Source organism: Gymnogyps californianus, chromosome 11 (genome assembly GCF_018139145.2).
Source record: "Gymnogyps californianus isolate 813 chromosome 11, ASM1813914v2, whole genome shotgun sequence".
NCBI lineage: Eukaryota > Metazoa > Chordata > Aves > Accipitriformes > Cathartidae > Gymnogyps > Gymnogyps californianus.
In genome coordinates this window covers 6,582,183-6,603,631 of record NC_059481.1, presented here as the reverse complement: position 1 = coordinate 6,603,631, position 21,449 = coordinate 6,582,183, and the positions used below count along the sequence as shown (strand labels likewise).

General features: G+C 39.9%; 1 protein-coding gene across 1 annotated transcript in view; it reads left to right on the top strand.

Moving 5' to 3' along the window:
- The first annotated feature begins 224 nt into the window (after positions 1–224).
- Positions 225–21,449, top strand: part of KLF13 (KLF transcription factor 13) — a 33,249-nt gene continuing 12,024 nt past the window's right edge. Inside the window, exon 1 of the mRNA XM_050903254.1 lies at positions 225–895. Coding sequence (XP_050759211.1) covers positions 355–895 — 541 coding nt within the window. The 5' untranslated portion in view covers positions 225–354. The remainder of the gene's footprint in view (positions 896–21,449) is intronic.

Sequence of the window (21,449 nt, the reverse complement as noted above, 5' to 3'; positions counted from 1 at the left end):
ACGCAATGGAAGGGCTGGGGAAGCCGCATCTTTATTTCATTGCGTTCTCGAAAAAACAGCATTAATTCACACTCCAAGCAACAAGCTGCCAGTGCCAGGATCTATCTGCTCTTCTTTTTCTCTTCCAGTGGACTTCCAACGCTTTTTTGATTTAGGGACAAGCTGGGTGTGATCGTCATGAACAAAGTGTGGTTTTGATGGCTGCTAAATCAGCCTTTACTTCTACAAAGAGATCCTAAGAAATAAGAGAGGGAAAGGGCTACTCACATAATCTTTTTAAAAAGGGAAAGAACAGTGTTGTGGGTTTGTTTTTTTTTTCTCTTCTGTTTGGATTTCTTTTTAAACTTACGAAAAATGGCAACAGCAGCATATGTGGATCATTTTGCAGCAGAGTGCCTTGTTTCTATGTCCAGTCGTGCTATTATCCATAGTCCCAAAGGGGAGCCTGATCCCCAGCCTGATGCAGCAATACCTCCTTCATCAAATGGAGAAGATAAGCGGGAAGTCAGAGAAATCGGGAAAGACAATGGATCATCATTACTTGTGGTAGCTAGCATTTTAGCAGATCTGAACCAGCACGTCCCAAACTCACCCGCTCTAAGGATGGAAAAAACAGAGACCTTTGATATCACAGAACAAATACATATTTCTATTGCTCCTAAGGACTTTGGGGAAGAAAGTGTGTCTTCGGCTGGTAAGTGTGGAGGAGGAAGAGCAGCCACACCTACTAGCCTGGCTGCAGTAACTGAGCCAAGCCCCAGACAAAAGAAGAAACGCACGAGAAGCTGGACTGACCCTGGATCCCCCCAGAAAAAGCACAAATGCCACTATGTGGGGTGTGAAAAAGTTTATGGCAAATCTTCCCATCTTAAAGCTCATCTAAGGACCCACACAGGTTAGTTACAATCCAGCCAGAGATTTATTTGTTACAGCTTGGTAATTAAAATGAATGTTGAAAAAACAAAACCAAACAAACTTGTATTTGGCCACCATTATGGTTTCACTGCTCAGAACTCAAACTCGGGAAAACCAAACAACAACAAAAAAAACCCCTCTGGGAATAAACCCTTACTGGGCATAGATTCAAAGCTAATGTTGCCCTTTTTTATTACTTAATGTCACAGGGAATGGCGTGTGGGTCGTCTGTGTGGATTGTACCAAGCTGTAATTTTTAGCTGCTAGCCTTCTTGTTCGGTATGTCTTCTACTTCCCTTTCCAATGCTTCTTACCCTCCCCCATGCTCCTGTCACTACTAATATACCAGCTTATCACTTCCCATGCAAGCATCAATACTCTTGATATTTTAAAATTAAATGTTCTAGAGGCACCTGAATGACTGTGTGTCTGTTTCTTTCTTTAGCAGACACTTGTGTGAAAGCTAGAGTAGGCAGGAAGGCAGATGAGAGGCTGAACATGAGTCACAAGGAGACATTTATCGTAAGTGTAGAGAGAGGGGGACATGGGCAGTCTCAAAAAAGCTTTTGGCAGCTGTGTAAAACCCATTTCAAAACAAAAAACACTTGAATGCAAACACTAACTTGTTCTGATCAGTGTTCAGTGTTTACTTCTTGGTGAAGATTTATCTGACCACTTTTTTGTTGCTATTGTAATTTATGAGACACACACATAGGAAAAGTGGCAGTCTTGCAAGCGCTGTGAAAGTTATGCACTGGAAGTATTAGGAGGGCCATCTTGAAACAGGCCCCGTGACTTGCCAGACCTCGTGCCTCTGCCTGGTGCTGGGGAACAGGATGGCTTCCAGTCAGACAGGGAGCAAGAAAAATTGAGGAGACTGATCTCTGCTGAAGGCACTGATCCTAGTGCATATGGCGACGCACCACACCGACTAATGCAGGCTTGTGCAAGGTGTTCCACTGAGTCATTTCAGACAACAGATTAGTTTACTAAGATCTATGGTCAGTTCACTTACGAAGAGCATTAAGAAAAAGATCCTCAGAACTAAACGTAACTTAATGACTCTTGAACAGTTTTAGCAAAGAGGTGGCAGCCTTACCCATACCAGCCATACCTCTTCAGTGTGCCTTCAGCTTTTCCTGCTGCCTTCCTGAGATAAAGCAAGAGCCCTTCTAAATTGAGGGTATGTTTTGCTTTCCGTGGGAGAGAAGAAAGCCCCATCAAGTTTGAGCATATGGATGGACAATTCCCTGTGCTGCACAGCCAAAGGAACAGCACGTTCCTGGCACCCCAGGCAGCCTGCCCTGCTTTGCACTGTGTAACTGCTTTTTGCCTCCTTGGGAGTTATGCAGAAAAGGTTCTTCACTTGGCTTGCGGGGAATTGTCTCCATTAATTTTCAGTTCTTTTGCTTTCTGATTTCTGGCGTTTGCCATTGTCCTAAAAGTTAAAGATGAATTTAGCAAAGTTTCTGGGCTCCCAAACCAACTGGAGACCAAGAAGGGGAACTCCTGTCCCTGATAAAGAGAGGAGGGCTGGGCCATACCCGCCCTGCGGGGAGAGGAAAGGGAGGGAAGGGCCGGTGGGGAGTGTCGCTCCGGGCTGCCGATTGAGCCGAGTCATTCGGGGACGCTGGCTTGCCTCCAAGTTATCTTTTTTTTTCTTTTCCCTTTTCTTTAACTCTTCATTTCCTGTATTTTTTCCAGGTCTGGAGGGCTTAATTGGTTATTGCTGTAGCTAATGGCACTGAGAAAAGAGAGCATGTGCGTGTCTGTGAGAGCTAGAAGAAAAGCAGGGAAGGGACTGGTTTTGCCCTGGGAGTGGCAGGACCCTCGGGGACTACAGCTTCTTTGTTTTCTTGCGTCTCCAGTGTCTGTGTGGGAAGCTTTAACAAAAGCTGCCAAGTTTCCCTCCTCACTGGCAACAGGTCTGTCTCTGTTTGGATTGAGTTTTAAATAGGCTTAAGTGACTCTCACTCCTCTTGCAGAATGTTTTCTAAGGTGTTTGAATTTTTTTCTTTCTTTAAAAGAAATTGTGACAGGCTTGAAAAAAGTTCGTATGACACTAGGAGTTAAGCTAACAGAACAAGCGATGACTTCCAAGACTGGCAAATGTTTGTTTTTACAAAACACATAATAGGTTTTACTGATTTAGAACAAGGGTTTTGGGTCTTCTCTGCTTTCCAGTGATCCTGAACTAGTTAAGTAACATGTACACATCAGTCTGCCCATTTGTCAAACGGATAGGCTGATGGCTATCCACCTCACCAAGCAGTGGTGAAAGTACTCCAAGTACACATGCAAGGTGCTTTAAACAGCTACCCCAGTAACTCCCAAACCTCTTCACTAAGAAAAAACCAAAAACTTCTGCTATGGAGTGGAACTTCCTCCATGTGCTGTATGACTAGATGAGCTGGTATTTAGGAGTGAACTGAAGGCTAAGAACAGTACTGCAGGCTAGAAGATACTGATGATAGTGCTAGAGATATTTGAATAGTGCAGTTTGTGACCTGCTTTAGAAACTTGCTTGTCCTTGTCTGCTACTGTGCTCAGAAACTGAAGGCTTTGCTTTTCATGCTTGGAGGAAGGATAGACTAGATCATTGAGCTTAGGGTGTGGCAAAGAGATACAGAGCCTTCCAAGTACTATTGGGTCAAATCCAGCCTGCATTGGTAGGAACTGAAAGCTGGTACTATTTTCCAGCTGTTTGGTGCCCTGTGTGAAAACCTTCTGATAGTTATAGTCAGATTTCAGTGCTCAAATGTCCAAAGCAAAAACCATAGTGCAGAAGATTGCTAATTATCGTATTTAAAGCAGAAGAAACAAGATGGAACAGCCAAGGAAGCAGCATCTGCCTTTTGTCCTTAGGGCCTTGCTCCGAGTACAGTGTTTTAGAATGAAGTTCTCTATTAGAACATAATGTGCTAGAGCAATCCATAGTTTCTTGTGTTTGGTACACTAACAGTTAAGCTGTCTCAGCCTTATGAATGCTTCATCTTTATTAAATCGACAAACCCTCGAACCAGGCAGAAAACATTAGTCACCAAAATCTTTGCTGTTCTCTCCACCAGCTTTCAGACCCTTCCCTTCCCCTCCCCCTACATTTCTTTTCATGTTTATGTTTTCCACCCTACTCTCTCACTGGATGTCCTGGAGTTCAACGTGATCATCAGCCACAAAGCCCTTGAAGTTTTAATGTTTACCAGAAGGTTATATTTAGTGTCAGTGGGTAGAGGTCAAGTCCAAATTCTTTTCCACTGAGGTTCCTGTGAACCTCAGAAGCTGTGTTGTGATCCACAGATGCAGCACCCTGTTTGTCCCAAGCTTTGTTGATCCCATTGATACAAAAATTTCAGTGGCACACCAGTTTTAAAAATCCTCTCCACTCCTGAGAAAATTCCTAAAGGCAAAGGACTTTCAGAAAATCAGATAAACCATTTACATGACAAAGTTCTCCTTCCTCTAAGCAGGTTTTCAGCATGGGGTCACTAGGAAGGTTTGGAAATTCTCTGGAGTCACTGGAAACCAGTTTGTCTCTTTTGATGCACCAGTGGGAAGAGAGAGACAGTGCAGAGCCTAATAGCCATCTACAGGCTACAACCTCATAAAGCATTGTCCAGGACCGCTATGTTCTGAGAAGTTGTAGAAAGCCCCAACTTAATTGCATTATACTACATATTTATATGTAGAGAAAAACTGACTGGATTTTGGGCAGGGATCACAAGAATCCTATGTCTTGCAGCCCCCCACCCCAAATCACTGTGACCTCTCGAGCTTTTAGCCATCTTCATTAGCATGCCATCATGAACACAGAGAAAGCACAAAATAAACCTTCATTTAATTCCATTGAAATGTCCTTCTAAACTTACTAGTTTTACTCACTAAGCAGTACATCATAATGCAGAAACAGCTTTTCAGTCATCAGAGCTGAAAGTGTTTGTACAAATTAGCATAAGCTAAGGAGATGTGGGCACCAGTCTCAGTCTGCAGTCTTACTATGATAGAGTCTTGCAGTGAAACAAACTTGGGGGCCAGATGGCTTAACAGTGGCTCCTCTGTACTATTGCTAAACTAGCTGACTTCTATATGGCTGTTGGGGCACAGGAAGAAGAGGCGGCCATCCTAATTATATTATCCTTGCTCATAGATATCAGGTTAGGACTCATGCAAGAGAAAGTGGTCAAGACATTTGTTGGTCTCTAGCTAGCAGAGTGAGCTTGGGCAGCTATGTATTCAGCCTGCTTAACCTTGCAGTTATGGAGAATATGTTGTTTGGTATCTGTTGTTCTTTGTAGTCTAACCCTTATTCATGAAATATTAGCTGAATTGAAACAGATAGAAAAGACTGACTCATTTCCATTCCCTTGTAAAGAAATTTCCATTACTTTACATTAAATCTCTATAATCACATTTTTGAGGACAGCACTAATGAACCCATATGAAAAAGGTTAGTTTTTAACTTGTGTACCCTTTTTTCCTCTCAGTTATTATACCTTGTTTCCCCAAGCAAAATTTTTCTGATGACTTTGTAACTGGGGTATGTGAAGAGGGAGAAATTCATAATGTATTTAGTATTTGAAAGCAATCTGAGAAATAAAGCAATCAGACCTCACTATGACAAGTGTGATAACAGCATAACGATTAGGCTGGAGAAATCAGAGTAGTATTTGGCCTGTGTTTAGGTTGGTAAAGAGGCCTTTATATAAAGTACAGATAATATGTTTTAAACAGGAGGTTGGTTTTCACTTTCAGTTCTAGTACATCTGATTTGCTCTGACTACATTAACTCAAAATGCAGCAGTAAAGCACAACTTCCTTGAAGTTGGTCTGAATCAAAATGCTACCTGTGTGCGTCTGAAGAAACTGATTAACCAATGTGCAGGTTCACATATCAGTGAAATAAAGTTTATCTTCCATTTTAGCACCTGGCAATTACCAGAAACTTGGCTGGTTAGCTAAAAAATGTGGACTAGACTTGGCTCGGGTTTCCTTTAGCTTGCCTGTAGGCACACAGTGACTCTAGAAGGGGTGCACATGCATGTGTGTGGCAAGCAGACAGTGTTTGTGAAGACCCAAGCCTTTACAGGAGAAGATTACAAGAGGAGAAACTTAATCTAATGCCTCCTGTGCCACTCAAGAGAGCAGAGCAAAACAGGGCTGCAGATTGCTCTTGTGTAGGGCAGGATGAAAAGAGTAGGTATCACTGGTTGAATCCATCCTCTGAGCTGCCAGTTGGGCTGCTCTGGATGCCAGGACTGAATGGGAAGCTCCACTCCCTCTGAACAGGATGCCAGAGGAAATTGGAAAGGCCTTTCCCCAATGCTGATTTCCCACAGACAAGAGTACAGATTAAGTGAATTTGGCCCTCTACATGTTGCTGAGCAATTTCAGTTTTAGTGGCCGGGCCTCCTGTTTTTGACTTCTTGTGTTAAAACCTAGAAACAGCTAGCTGGCTCTGCATGCCTAACTCACTATCATGAGCGTACACCCAGATTATCAAAAAGCTCCAGGGTGCCTCTAGGCTGTTTTGTCCCATAATGCTCTTCTACTGCCTTCCACCTCCTCTCTTTGCTGAGCGCATGAAAATCTTTTCTCTAAGGTGTTCCTCTGAGATGGGCTCAAATAGTAGCTTCAGGACAGCTTCAAATGCCAGCCTCATGAAACAGTTGTCTTTCCAGCCTGAGCCATAAGCATTCTTTCTCAGTGTTAAATAGTTCAGCAGCCTGCTCCTGCATTTTTCTGAAAACTAATGGTCTTAAGTGTCTTTTAATAAGCCTGTATTTTTAAAAACAATACAAAACTGCAAAGCATTGTTTTTGTTTGCTCTGAAAGAGCTCCGCAACTCCTTTCTTACTTCCTCTAGGAAAGCTTCAACACATCAAAAAAATGAGTCAGTTGAAAACATAAAACAACTTCATTTACAGCCCTAAGTCCTCACCCTAATGTGCAATTCCAAAGAATAAAGTTATTAGTTAAAAGTATTGATCCTAAGCCTAGATCAAACCATCTATGTTCACTGAAGATAACAAATAAGCAATATATATGTTGTCTCTTAATGTTAAAAACTTTGCAATAAACACAGGGCATAAATTTCTTAAAAAATAAGCAAGTGTTAAAACTTACATTTTTTCAAAAGGAGCTGAAGTCAGGAAGAAAGGCAGAACTACTCCTACTCACTCCTTTTACCTGACTGGTTCAGGATTGAATAATAGGATTCAGTTAATTCAGCTGCAAAAGAGTTAGGGTTAAACTGGTTGCATGGAGAATCCAACTGGCTGACATCGGTATTTACCACACACTTGAGTAGTATTAGCTACTAGAGAGAACTGATCTTCTGACTGTTATACAGGTTTTTCTGTGAAAGGCTTCCCTTCCGTTCCGTTCCGTTCCGTTCCGTTCCCTTCCCTTCCCTTCCCTTCCCTCCCCTCCCCTCCTTTTTCTCCCCAGTCTTTACCGAGATACTAATTATGCAGAAGTCACAGAAATAAAGCTTCTGATAACAATTAACAGAGTTTAGGTATTGTAGCTAATAAAGCCTTTAAAGCAAAGCTGTACTTATCATTGTCATAACTGTGATGGAGAGAGTGTCTACTATGAAAAATACTCTGTCTTCTTTTTCCCTCTTCACCATTATCTTTGAAACAGGTATAATCAGCATAGCTAAATATTCTCTCTCCATAATTTTTCCCCACTTTTCCTTTGCTTGTTTTTGCTGAGTGAGGAGGGAAGAGGAAGATGACAATCTGTTTAAAAGACAAATGAGCGTTGCTTTGAATCTGAGGGGACACACATGGTTATGTTGTGTTGCACAAACACGCTCAATAAACCAGGAAAAAAAAATGTCCGGAAAGAAAATGAATCCATTTGTGACTTCCATTTTACTGAGACCAAGACAGTTACTGAGACGAGTCTAGCTCAGGCAGTGAGTTGCCAACCTGTGCAACCTGTGATCTTACTGTAGTCGAGCAGAGGGTAATTAACAAAAAATACCCCAACTACAATATGGCTGTTCCAGTCAACATCATTCACAGAATATAGTGTTCAGGGACTGCCTTTTTTCTACACCGTGAAAACTTTGGGTATCTAGTAGAAAATCAGAAACTTCACAGAATTCTCTTTCCACAAAACATCTTCCTTTTAGCATGGAGGTGGTACTCGGGTCCAAGTGTAATGAGACCTACTAATATTGGAAGTAGTGAGGATGGATCACCTTCCAGTTGTTTTCCTCATCCTGGATGCCAGTAGCAGCACTTTCCTTCTCAGTAGCAAGACCTAAGCCTTACAGATAGTCTGGAGTAAACTAGCAAACAATCTTTTTAATGAATGGACAATTGCAATTGATAGGTGTGTTTGTATTAGAAATTAATCACAGCCTTATGGAAAAAGTGTTCTGAATGATCTGTAGAAGATTTTTCTGCAGTAGCACACAATTCTCTGCAGGACACTGGAAGGTATTTGTATGTGACATGAGTTGTGCATAAACAAATCTTTTGCTAAACTGGAGTTCTTTATGAAACAAACTCACAATTGGATTTCATCTGAAAAGAAGGCACCTTTAACCATTTAAAATACAACTGTTGCATTGTGTTATTGTCTACCTGAACATGGTTATCGCACATTCAAGAGCAGAAACATGGAACTTGTTTATATTGGACATGTGGTTTCTAATTCTGTTCTGTAAGTTAAGCATGTTCCAACTTCCCCCCTGCCCAGTTAAGCACGTTCCAACTTCCCCCCTGCCCCCTTCCAATCTCGGATCAGCTGTTTGGAAGTCAATGCTGACAGAGCCAAATAAATATTCTGCTGTTCAAATGCAGGACAACCTTTGAAGGGTCCTTTCTGTAGAATTTCTATAGATATACTTTTTTTCCTTTGTTACCCACTTGGCTTTTATTAGGTAGATTTGCATGGGCAGTGAGATCATTATCTTGCTGTGTTCAGTTTAACAATAGCTAGACAATGTGGGTTATTTAAGTGCAGGCACTGAAGTCAGACACACATATCCTGTATTTTTCAGGTCTTGCAGATTCAGCAGATCTTACAGGCCCTCCACTTAATATAAAAGAAAAGTCTTTAAAAGTTCAGAGTGCCACCATTGTAGTTACTGGTAGAAAAACGACCTCAGAAGCTTTTTTGCAGCCCTAACATAAAAAGCATTTACTAACCAGGAACTTGGCACAAGTCAAATGGTATTAAAGTGAGCATATCCTGAAATGACCTCTAGTGCAAGGACAAGATTTTCTGTAATCAGTTACAGCACTTTTGTAGTGCTCTCAGGAATTACAGGCAAAATATTTGTGGCTGTGTATCTGTTGACATTGCAGTCAATGCATCAGTAAGCTATCTTAGATTTATTGCACGCTATATTTCTACCAGGCTGCTCTCTATTATTTGGTTACAAGTTATATGAGTTTTTGGAATAGAGGCACCTGAAAAATTCACGCGAGAGAGCACTGTGTTGCTGCTATGCATTTTGCAGCTTTCCGTCTGCTTTGGTCCTGCAGCCAGCTAGAGTGTCCCTGGACAGCAAATACACAAGCAGAATGGGTATGCTGGTTATGTAGCCTTTACTGCCTTCAACAGTAGCTTTTAAAACTGGTCAAGGAGAGAGGCAGAAATGCTAACCACTTAGTTCCAGAGTAAGACCAGCTGAGGTACAGCAGCCAAAAAGGATGTACTGAGCTTCTTAAACTAAACAGCTGTCAGTATTTCCACTAGAGGAACTTACAATGGAGCCAGCTGAGAAGGGTTAGAACATGACAGCCTAGTCAATCTTCAGATGTTTCCTGCAAAATTTTGCTGAAATGGTGAGCTGTTTGTTATTAGATCAGAGAAATATTCGTTTTGCAATTTGGGGGTAAATAAACGAAATTACATTGGTAGAAATTTATATACTAGACTGTGGCTTTATAGATTCTTGCAAAACCTTACGGTGCATATGGGGCCTTCCTGCGTTCTTAATCTGGTAGTTTAGGATCCTGCTATAATAACTATGAACAGGGATGCTGCTAAAATCTCACTGAACCACAGACTAATTCTTGTTATATATTTTAGGGTCTTACTGAATTTAAATTTGCAATTTCTTTTAAATGCCAGCAGAAAGGCTGCAGACTAGCATTAATACATGGTTGCCTTGGCAGTTTTTGATTCTTCTGGCAATTGACATATTTTCCAAGACCAATGTGAATTGTATGCAGCTTTCTTATGCATGCATGTGAAGCTCTTAATAGAGCACTGAAAGCCCCTCTAAGTCAATGGAAATTTCCATTTAGTGTATATATGTTCATACAAGCAGTTCCAATAGAATGTTGGCAGATAGCTAGTCTTATTGTATAATAAATCCAGAGTGTATTTGCAAAGTATGCTTTTTAAATTCTCAGAAAATGGCAAAAACAAAACTGAATTTCGTAGATACCCCAAAGGATTACATCTCTGCCAGGATTCTCATTGATACATTTTTTCCCCTTTGTGCAGAGATGTACAGTATTTGCACCTTCCATTTCCCCCAACTTTCATCATTCTTGGAAACAACTGAATTCTTCTCACTAACGTTTTAGAAGTAGTCTTTCTCAGACTGGCAACATATGCACCAAATTCTAGCTTAAATAGAAGTGTATGAGCAAAATTATGAGCAAACAGAAAAGCTAATGCTTTGGAATTTATAGATGCCCCTACACAGTATTATTAGCATAAAAACACCTATAAGAAATGGATTTAGAAGCTCATTTTTTCAACAAACGGCTGAAAAGATGTAGAACTTGGTCATGGGACAAAGTAATTCTGCACCATGGGTTTAATAGATGCTATGGTGTGAATTTAATAGAAGCAGTTTTACTTCAAGCTATATGATATGAGAGGTAAGACTATCTCTAGCTAATCACCTACCCCTTGTCTTAAAAAAAAAAAATCTGTCACTGTCCCTAATAAGGAAACTTTTTTTTTTTAAGCACAGAATTTTGTGTTTCATTTGGAAAGAAACCACTTCCTCTCTCCACCACCTGCACATATAGTAAGCATTGCATTGATAATGTACATTAAAATGTTTTTGCACATGGTTAAAGATCGCTCATGGTGAACCCTGATTCTGTCCCTCCTTCATGTGCTGGTGAGGCTTTGAAGGGGGAATAGGGCTGTTGCGGGTAGGTAGATTAACTCAGCATTGCTCAAATAGTGGGACATGCTGCCTGGAGGGAGGATTCTCCCTCTTCCCACTATCTCCAGCTCTTACCTGCTCTGCAGAATAACTTATACTGTTGAAAAGGTAAGTTTTCAAATGGCAGACAGGTATGATAGCTGCCAGAGTTTGTAGAGGGCCTGAAACAGTAACTTTAAGACAAGAAGTATCTCAATTCATAACAGTGAGTTTTAACAGATGCTACTGAAGGTATTTTACAGGTTTGGCATCTATCTATGGCATTCAGACCCATTACTTTCTGGTCAGTTTCATCTATAGTATAGATCCCACATAACCTGCAAACTCTTAAGTCCAAAGAACAACTGAAGAGAATTGTGATATTTACACCATAAAAATCTGTTTAAAACTGTTAAAGTAAAAGGAAACTGTACACATGTATCACAATTCATCTGTAATCCTGATATGATGACTTATGAAAGACCTGTAGAAGCGCAGATATACTAGTGGAAGTGTAGCTGAATGTTGTGGGAACACAATGCTACTCACGATTCTTTCTACTATGGTTATATTCCACAGCTTTCTTAACATCTCATCTGCAAGGGAGTTCAGATATCACACAAGATTGGGGTAATTATCCATGCTGAAAGACCCTTTCACCATTTTTCTATGTTTTGCTTCCAGCTTCCGTGAGTTTTGTTGTGTTGGCATCTCCTTTCAGTCTGTGGGACAGTATCATTAATGGCACCATCTCATTGACCAAATCAGGCATGATTTAAGCCAGCATCTGTTGGAGCTTGGAGTTTAAATGTAGAAGTCTAACTTCTGGGGAGCTATTTTAATCAACAAGTCTCATTGGTAGCTTTCAGAGGATGAGATGGTCGGGTAGATTACAATGTCATCTTTGCTGTGCTCACTGAAGTAAGCAAATATTGTACAACAGCTGGCACAAATGCTTTACCATGAACCTTGTCCCAGACTTCTACAGCTCGGAAACATACAGATAAAATGTGTTTAGGAACATGATTGTCAGATACCTTATACTAAGGTGGTAATTTATGAAGCTCTCATTATGTAATGCAGAGACAAAGCTGTAATGAGAAACAGCTTTTAAACACTGCTTGTCAAAGTACAGACGTTCAGCACCATCATCTTCTAAGCAAAGTTTCAGGCAGTCCCCAAAGGGGTGTTCTTTTCTTTAAAAAACAAAAAAGAACAGAACATTTTGTCATTCTGTTTCTTACCTTAGCTTCAGTATATGGAATTGACCAGTGTTTCTGGTAAGCAGTGTGGACTAAGCAAACATGTCTTTTCTCTCCAAGCGTAAACTCTCACCTGAGTCATACCACAAGATCTTAGATGGTGAAGGGCTATTCATTTTTAGAGACTTTTTTGCTAACATTGCTTACTGGTGAAAAGCCATGTAGAACTCACCTGTTCTCTCTGCATTTCTGCATGTGATTTTTTTGAGTAGTGTTGCCTCTGGAGAAAACAGTATCACTGACCTTATCAAACCAAAATAATCTCTTTTAATGATACACTATTTTAAACTTACATCTTTCACTTGATACTTACTTTTCTCTTCCCCATTATTTAAAATGAGATTGTTTAATAGGCTACTGTTAATTCCTTGAAATTTTAGGGCTCTATAACATAAAAAAGTCATAGTTCAGCTCTTTCACTATGCTTGATAGGATAATAATAAGGATTTGAGTACTTTCCCCCCTCTCAGTCTAACACCAAACTTCTCAGTGAAAGAATCCTTCTCTTCTTTTGTCCTTAACTTGACTGGTGTTCTTATAGACTGTTTACAGGAACATAATTCAATTTTTGTATGGAATGGACTACTCCCTTTTGAATGTACAAATCACTAGATTATTTTTTGTCACTAAGGCAAAAATTACTAAAATTTATTTTTTGTCATTAAGAATCTAATAGGTTACAAAAAAGGTCTGAGAGAATGCTGTCTGGCTGGTGCTTTGCTTTTGTAATGAAGTCTTGGAAAAGCAGCTATACTTTCTGAGGATATATTATCAATACCCTGCTTTGTGCCGCTAAGGTTTAGTACTTGTGGGTGAGTTACAGACTAATTGTTTTGGAGAAGCATATGACACTTGTGCTGCACTTCTCTGCGTATATTTGCTTAAAGCGTCTTTCCATGAGCCAACTCGGGTCTTGTGTATAGCGTACCCTTGGACACATCCAAGTTACACTTTACATTTCTGTATTATACATATACACCATAAACTGGATGTGACCACTGTTGTTTGCAAGAGACTCAAACTCATTTGGTATAAACTATGTTTTTCTGGTGTTAGCATGAAAATTGGTTTTTTAGATGTTTAGATGAATTTCTTGCAGAAAGGCAAGGAACTGATGTGATTGATACACTTGGTAGTTTTTCTTCTTTGAATGCTTTGGAGGAACTGAGCTCCACTCTCATTTGCAAAGAAATTCAAGTTACCACTTAACTGTTTTCTCAACTAAGTAGTTGTAAAGAGGCTGTAACATTCTCATGGGTGCTCTGCAAGTTCTGTGGTATTCTCTCTACGAACAAGTGATTGTGCTAGCACACTTTTCATTTGAGTACATTCGTTGCAGTTTCATGGACAAATACAGTAAGAACAACAGTCACTTCCACTGCACAACTGTTTTTCACTTGAAATCAGACCACCTTTGGTTTTTTTAATATCTAATTCTTTTTAAATATCTAACCGGTCCTAAGTTCCTAAGTCAAGCTTGTGTTTGACTCTTCTGAGTATAAAACACAGTTGCAGCTTCTTACCATCTGTACAGAACTCCACTGACACAGCAGTAGTCACTGAATAATCAACTTTCATCCTTCCAGCTTCTGTGTTACTTTCTGTGTGGACATTCCTTGTGTCCAGTTCCTTCTCCCATATATTAAGGCATGGGAACAGGCCCTAGCTGCCTCACCTGGAGTGGTGAATTTATTCTCTTAACAGCATTTACAGCCTTGAGTAGCATAACAGAGGGGTTACACTGAAAAGGTGATTTACAAACGTGCATCTATGAGCATGCAGACAGCACTGTGTATACAACTTTACAGTGCTGAGGTTACATATCTTCTGCAAAAAATGGTAAACACATACCTGTTTGTGTGCAGTGTAATGATGTATCATCTTTCCTAAGACTAAAATTTTCTCTTATTTGTCCATTATTCACAAAGAGTAACAATGCTAAACTTGAGCTGTAAAAACTTTTGTTTTCAAAAGAAAGTAGAAACAAGTTTCAAAGAATTGGCTGAAATTCAAGGTCAAAGTACTTTGTGCATCACATCTTTTGTAGAAATAATAAACTGTCCTGTTTGGCACTGTCAAGCTGTAACAGCAATAGTCGGATCATCTCAATCCCCTGAAGCTAAGTCAGGATACAGCACAACTCATGAAGTTGCAATTCCTGTTTTCATTGGTTTTATTTACAGTCAGTCTGTTGTAACAGAACCTCCTGATTACTCAAGTTTATGAATCTTGCAGTTCTGCATACTGCAGTTCCTGAATCCCAGCCCAAGACCCCTCATGGCTGCCAGAGTTGTGCTCAGCAGGAGCTAGGAACATGGACAGGAAGTCAGGTTCAACTCATTTTGTAGTTCCCAGATTTAGGACTAGATTGACGAAGAGTCCAAATGGAAATAAGAACAGCTGGGAACTTCCACGATCTTTTTCAAAGTAAAAATTATGTCTTCTGCATAGGGTTTTGGAGCTAGTCTGCAGACTTACATGGCAGGGATATTGTTTAGAATTTCACAGTAATAGTTTAAAATAACATGTATTTCCTATTCTATTTCACAAAACTTTTCCATCACAGGAAGCTTCTCCTGAAAAATCTTTGGCCACAGTAAAATCCTGTATTTTCTGGAGTATTTCATTAGCCCCTGTGCTTTGGGCATGCAAAGTGTGGTCAGCTGATCTCCTGCATACGCAAGGAACAGGTGCACCATCTCAAAAAGCCAGAAAGGCCAGCAGGTTTCCTCTCCTCACCCAAAAGAGCAGACCAGCTCACTTCTTAAATGAAGAAGTGTAGCAGAGCATGAATAAATGTGCCTGAGGCACTAGTAATTTATGTTTTGGCAAGTAATAGGGATCTTTCTACTACAACTTGTCTACCTTTACAGCAACTGCATTTTTACATGATATGTATGACCTGTAGAATTCAGAATCTCTGCTAAGGAATCACTCACACAGTAAAATGGTTTACATGTCAAGAGGCTTTTAAAGTACTTATAGAGAAAATGGTGGCTGCTGGGCAGCCCTTCTGGCATGATTCGTATGTATAAACCACATTCTTTAGTTAGACATAACTGGTTTTAGCACTAGACTGCTCTGTAAAGGCAAGCAATGAAGACATGGGCACAGCATGCAAGGGAAAACAGTTATAGTTGATAAAGAGGCCATGCTTGTATATATGTATAATTTGGTAAATTTCAAAATAGTAAAGATGTTCCTTTCAATACTACTTTGAAAAAGGAAAGTATTGAAAGTAGTATTTCCTTTTGAAAAAAGGAATCCAGTTGATTTCTGTATGTGAGTACATGATGAGATAGTCGCTTTAAAAGTAGAGAGGTGTTTTCAAAGTCATATATACCAAGATGCCCTTGACAAAGCTGTCTTTGAAATATGTCCGTGTTCTACTTAAGATCTTAGCTTTTCAGTTATGTTTCACATCCAGAGTCATACTCAGATAATTGGCTCCTGACTTGTACTCCTCCACAACCACATACTTCATTCATTCATTTCCAGCACTCACCATGGCCTCTCTCCTACGCCATGACCCCACATGTCAGACACAGCTGGTGAGGCTAGTCTCCCTAGTGACCCTGCAACCAGCTGTCCTGCAAAATGATCATAAAACATGGGGAGATTGCGGGAGCTGAGCTGCACCTAGGGTGTGTTATACTGTGGGTGTTAATGCTCAGAGAAATGGCACTCGAGCAGCGATACTCCTCTATTGCAGTCTAATGAAACAGCCTCTCTTCTGTCACATGATGTACCCCCCTCCCTGTGACTTGTTGATGCCTGAAGTCTTGCAGGCTTAGGGAGAAGTTGCTTGGCAAGTCTATCTAAGGAGGAATGCTAAGGAAATCCCATTGCAACATCTCATTAATAACCATTTATTTCTGTTTTGTATAGAATATGGCCAAGGTGGTAACACATGCTTTCAGAAACAGCTTGAGACATTGGATAGGAGCCTGATTTTTCAGAGAACTGGGTGTACATCCTTACAGGTTCACTCCAGTGATTAAAACACTAAGACAGCCAAAATTAAAAGACAATCTAATCAGTGACAATTGTTGAAAATCTTCTCTTATTTTCTGCTTATATATAAGAATGAGGCCTAGTTGTGTGTGTGCTTACACACATTTGTAGTTTTAAAGAATTAACACATAGAAAAGACTGAAAAACAAGCTGAAACTAGAAACGAGCAGGTAACGTGCTCTTTTTTTCTTTTCATACAGCTGTGGTTGAAGGAGACTGCTAGATGGGGAGATGCAAAATAAACAGGGAAGGTATTGTCAGAATAGAACATCTAAATGAGACTTGCAAGAGTTGAATGTTGAACTGCAAATATTGTCTTTTGTAAAAAGTTGACGTGCTTTAAAAGTGAGCACATTAGAATATGAGTACAACTGTTATCATAGAATCTGATTCCTTTATTTAAAAACGAAAACCTGAATCCTGGTTTAAACAGGAAGTGTGGCTTTACAATCTGGGCAGAAGATTTTCTGAAGTGTATGCAATGGGTTTATGCATACCTTGAATGGTAGCTGCCTGGTGACAAGCAACAGACTTACTATTTGATTATCAGCCCATAAAACTACTTTCCAGAGCTGCTTGTTCGCTGAAGCTGGATGCTCCATATGGTCACTGGCTGATGCTGCTCATAAACTACTTCAGCACCACCTTGCTCTCTGGCACAACAATCCATCCAGAATAAGAATAAAAATGAAAGGAAATTCCCACTCCGTCTCTCCTCCATACAGTTGAAATAATAAACTCTCAGTATCAGATTTTTCACTCAGCTTTACAGCTTTAACTGTACTTATAAATGCTGAAGTCCCATATTTCATGCGTGCTGTGTTACTGTGAGGTTGTTGATTAAACAGTTCAAAAGTTCACAAAGAGACATTTCACAGTTACAGCCAAAGACAACTTTACTAACTTCTGTTTGCTTGGCTTCTAGCAAAATGAAATCTCATCCTGACCCCAACTCCTGGGAGATGCTGTGCACATAAAATGTCTAACTTACCTGCAATATCTATTCATGCCAAAGTATGTGGACTTCAGTTGGAGGCAGATGACATTCAACTTCTTCCAGAATTCAGATAAATGAAGTACAGGTTTCAGTTTAGATGAATAATCCTTTAGTCTGTTATTTTGCATAGCAGGACAAGCTTTCATTAATTCAATAAGCTTTGCTTTTAAAAGCACTTTTCTGTTTTTAGTAGAATAGAATAATAAAAAAATCATCGATATGTCAACAGAGAAAAGACTGATTCATGGGGTCATATGATTCCTTCTTTGCAGTTATTCACGCAAGTGCTGGGTAAAGCTCCTGGAGCCAAAGTTTCACAATTTCAGCATGAATTCACCCACAATTCACACCAGATGAATATAATTTGTCATTACTTATTTAATTGCTCTCCCACTTAAAACATTTCAATTGTCATACCAGAGATCAGGAACATTACCATGCAAATTTTTTATGAAAGCCACCACAAAAATTATTTGTGAGGTAGGCTTTCATTGAAAGCAGTCTAAACCACTACAGAGGTCATTTCCCTGTTTATCATACAGACAGGGATGGTTTGTGATGTTTCAGTTTGATTTCAGACCTTCTTGCAATACAAGCATCTTCAGGTTCACGTTTTTAGGTTTGATCTAACTTTTAAGTTCCTACCTCCCACAGTGATCAGAACTCAGATAAAGTAAAACTTAAGACCATCTAAGTAAGCTAACTAGAATTTTCCAACAAGGACTAGATAACAGCATTTTCAGGTAGAGAGAGAAGACTCTTGGGTTGTTAGAAGAGCAAGGAATAACCTGTGTCCCACACTGAAGGCTGAGGAAAGATAGGTCATCACATTGATCAAAAAAAGAGCACAGTTATCTGTGGAGATATGGTCACAAGAGAATCTCCAAAGAAGCAGTTACGACAGAAGTCACTATGTTGCATTTTTGGTTCCTGCCATTTGACCCATGAGTACCTACTGGTTAATTCTGCTGCGTGTATAATTTCTCTGTGTAAAGACCACACCGTTGAGAATGACAGCCTGTCAGCTCTGTTGGGACGTAATCCTAGGTTTCAAGAAGAGGTAGCACAGCTTGGAAGAAGAGGGGGAAGTGTCCTATAGTGAGCATGTAATCTTTTTTTCCACTGTAAGAGTGGGCTGGAGAAAGACAGGATGCCAAGGAGTGTAATACTCTTTAGAGCTCCCATGGAGCTGCTAACAGTCAGATGTCTGATCTGGAGCTGTTCTGAGTTTGCAGAATGGGCTGGGTAACAGGATGAGCAATTCTGAGGTAGCACAGGAAAGATCCAGACAGCAGTTTGTAATGGAAACCTTGTGTTTCTGTTGATACCTTAACTACACATTCCCTGTAGACGCGTTTGGTTCAGTTGTGTCAGCTATGGGTAAGATTTTTTTCCCTCCTTGAGGAGGGAGAATCAAGTCTGGGGAGTTTTCTTTCTTGGCTTCAGTTGCTGTCTGCATAACATTTTCATTAATCACCTTATTTGCTCTAACAGACGGTGAGTGGTGCAGCTGAAATCATCAGCTTGTAGCAGACAACAAATCAGCATGCTAGCATGCTAGAAGAGAGGTAACACGAGACTGCAGATGTCTAAAAAAGATCTCAGTCCAGCATATATAATCATCAAGGCCCATATTACTACTTTCTTTTTCAAGTTTTAACTGGACTTATTTGATAAAAACACGGTGTTTATTATTACATACATTTGGAGACCTCCCCTCTAGTCCCTCGTCACTTCAAAGGCTTTGAATTGGCTTGTCAACATGACAGAAAAAGAACAAAATCCCACATACCTTCATTGATGTTATTCTCTGTTATGTTTTAAGAGGCCAGACTTCTCTGACCTATGCTGAAGACACAAGCTTTGTACGTAAGGAATGAAGAAAGCCCCTTAAACAACAAGTTTTTGGCTCAAGGCAAGAATTCTAGGCTGAAATTCCTTTGCTGGGGTGATGCAATAGGTCAGATTTGCTGATTAGCACTTACATTTTTTGGTTTTGCAACCCCATTATTCTTTTTAAGTATATTTATTAAAAAGTATAATTGACCAATGGAAAAGTAAGAAAATCCCCCATCTTTTAGTTTTGTCATTCAGTAATACCCAGATGTGTTTAGAGGCTCTATTTACAGTGGTTTTTTCATTTATTTTCTCTTCATAATAGAGGTTTTAATAATCATCCTCCTTTCTTACATTCATAGATCTGAGTAGAAAAAAATTAGAGAAATATAGTAATTAAAGGGCTGCTGTACTAAGCCCCAGAGTCCCCCTCTTTGCAAAGAGTCTGATACTTCAATGTGGTTTGGAAATGACACATAGCTAAGACACATCTTCCTCTCCCCAGAATTCATCACTTCATCATTTCAGCATAACACAATTTAATTATCTTGCATTTAAGTGCAAAGTCAAAGGGTCAGCTATTGATCTCCATTCTTGGAACAAGCCACAGGAGAGACAAAATCAAGTGGAAGTTGCTGCTCTTTTAAATTAGTGGCATTTCAGCTGTTTTCCTGAGCACTAGTCTAGGATTTAATGCCTCAGAGATAAGGAGACCCAGTAAGAGTTTTAGGCATACTGAACAGAAATTAAATATAGCAATTGCAGGTGCTTAACTTTGACAGAAAGCCCAACATTTAGTTTGCATTATTTTAGAACATAAGCTCTTTGACACTGAGGCTGTTGCCTTTTGTTTTTCAAGAATTAGGCCTGTCATTGGTACTCAGTAAAAGAGCATTGTTTACTCATAGATTCCAGCAGCAGAGGGAAAAAATGCTGCTTTTATAATAGGATGTGGCAGAAGTCCATGTAAACAAAGGCATTGCACTTAACGGAAGCACGACCGATAGAAGTTATTCCTGCAGACAGGAATATGGCAGACAGGGTCCATTCTAGTCTGCACACTCACCTAGACGTGGGAGTTGTCCCTGCTAGGTAGGATAAGTTTCCAACCTCATGGGTATCCTAATGGCTCAGATGTTCCTCTTGTCTTAGATGGGACGTCTCCATTTTGGTTGTGCATCAGAACTTTTGGGAGAGTGAAATAGTGAACGTTAAGCTTTAGAGTTAAGACAGAATCAACAGAAGAGCAGCATTAGATAACAATGATAAATCCATATAGAACCATAAGGAGATTTATACCTTATCTTTGAAATTGCATGCATTGTAAACACCATCTCATATAATCGTGTAACATCATTACCATTTTTCTGGCTGATAGATTCCTACCTTTGTAAGAGGTAGCTGAAGTTTTGATTACTCACAATTTTACAGACTAAGAGGTACTGCTGTACTGATAGTGCATTTAAAGTGTACATACTATCAGTGCAGTCACATAGCAAGACTACAGCAAATATGACAGAAAAGAGTCAAGACAAATACTATGTATGTAGATTTTGATAAGGCCAGCTGGAAGATACAGCAGTAACACAGCTGCTACCACAAAGCTGTGCATTGTTTTTTCTAGCCATCAAAAGAAAACTTTACCTGCCCTCTGAGACGTGGGGAACATCTTTCATGCTCATTATACTTCTGTGAGGAGAAAACATAGATATGCATCTCTTTCTTACCTGACATGGCTAACTTGAATACCCAAGGTATTAATGAGCAAATTTACATCCGAAAAGAATTGCTCTTACTGCGTTTGTATATGATGAGTAATTCCCCCAGAAACACTTCAATAAGAACATCACAAAAAGTCAAGAGGAGAATACCACACCCAATGTTCAGCTTATTGAGGCATCCTGGCCTGCAAGTGTAAAACATACAGCACTATGTAGGGTCAGGAAATGGAAGAGGTGGAAGGTAGTTTCGTTCACTGACCTAGGCTAGAGAGGATTCCTCCTTCCTTTCATCTCTCCAGTAAGAGCTGTGAAGCCAAGTGGCATTTACATTAGATTTTGTATCTGATTGTGTTTAAAGAGAACTCTTTCACATGTTTAACACACACAAATGTGACTATGTTTACACAGTCCCAGTTTTGTTGTAGTCTGTATTGACTTCAGAGCTTCACAAGCCCCTGACCTAATGCAACTGATTTTTTGTAGTTTCAAAAGAGGAAGGAACATACAAGACAGGGAGGGGTTGTGTACGGAAGGGAGAAGAGATGAAGTGTGAACTCTTCAGAAACCAGGAAGTG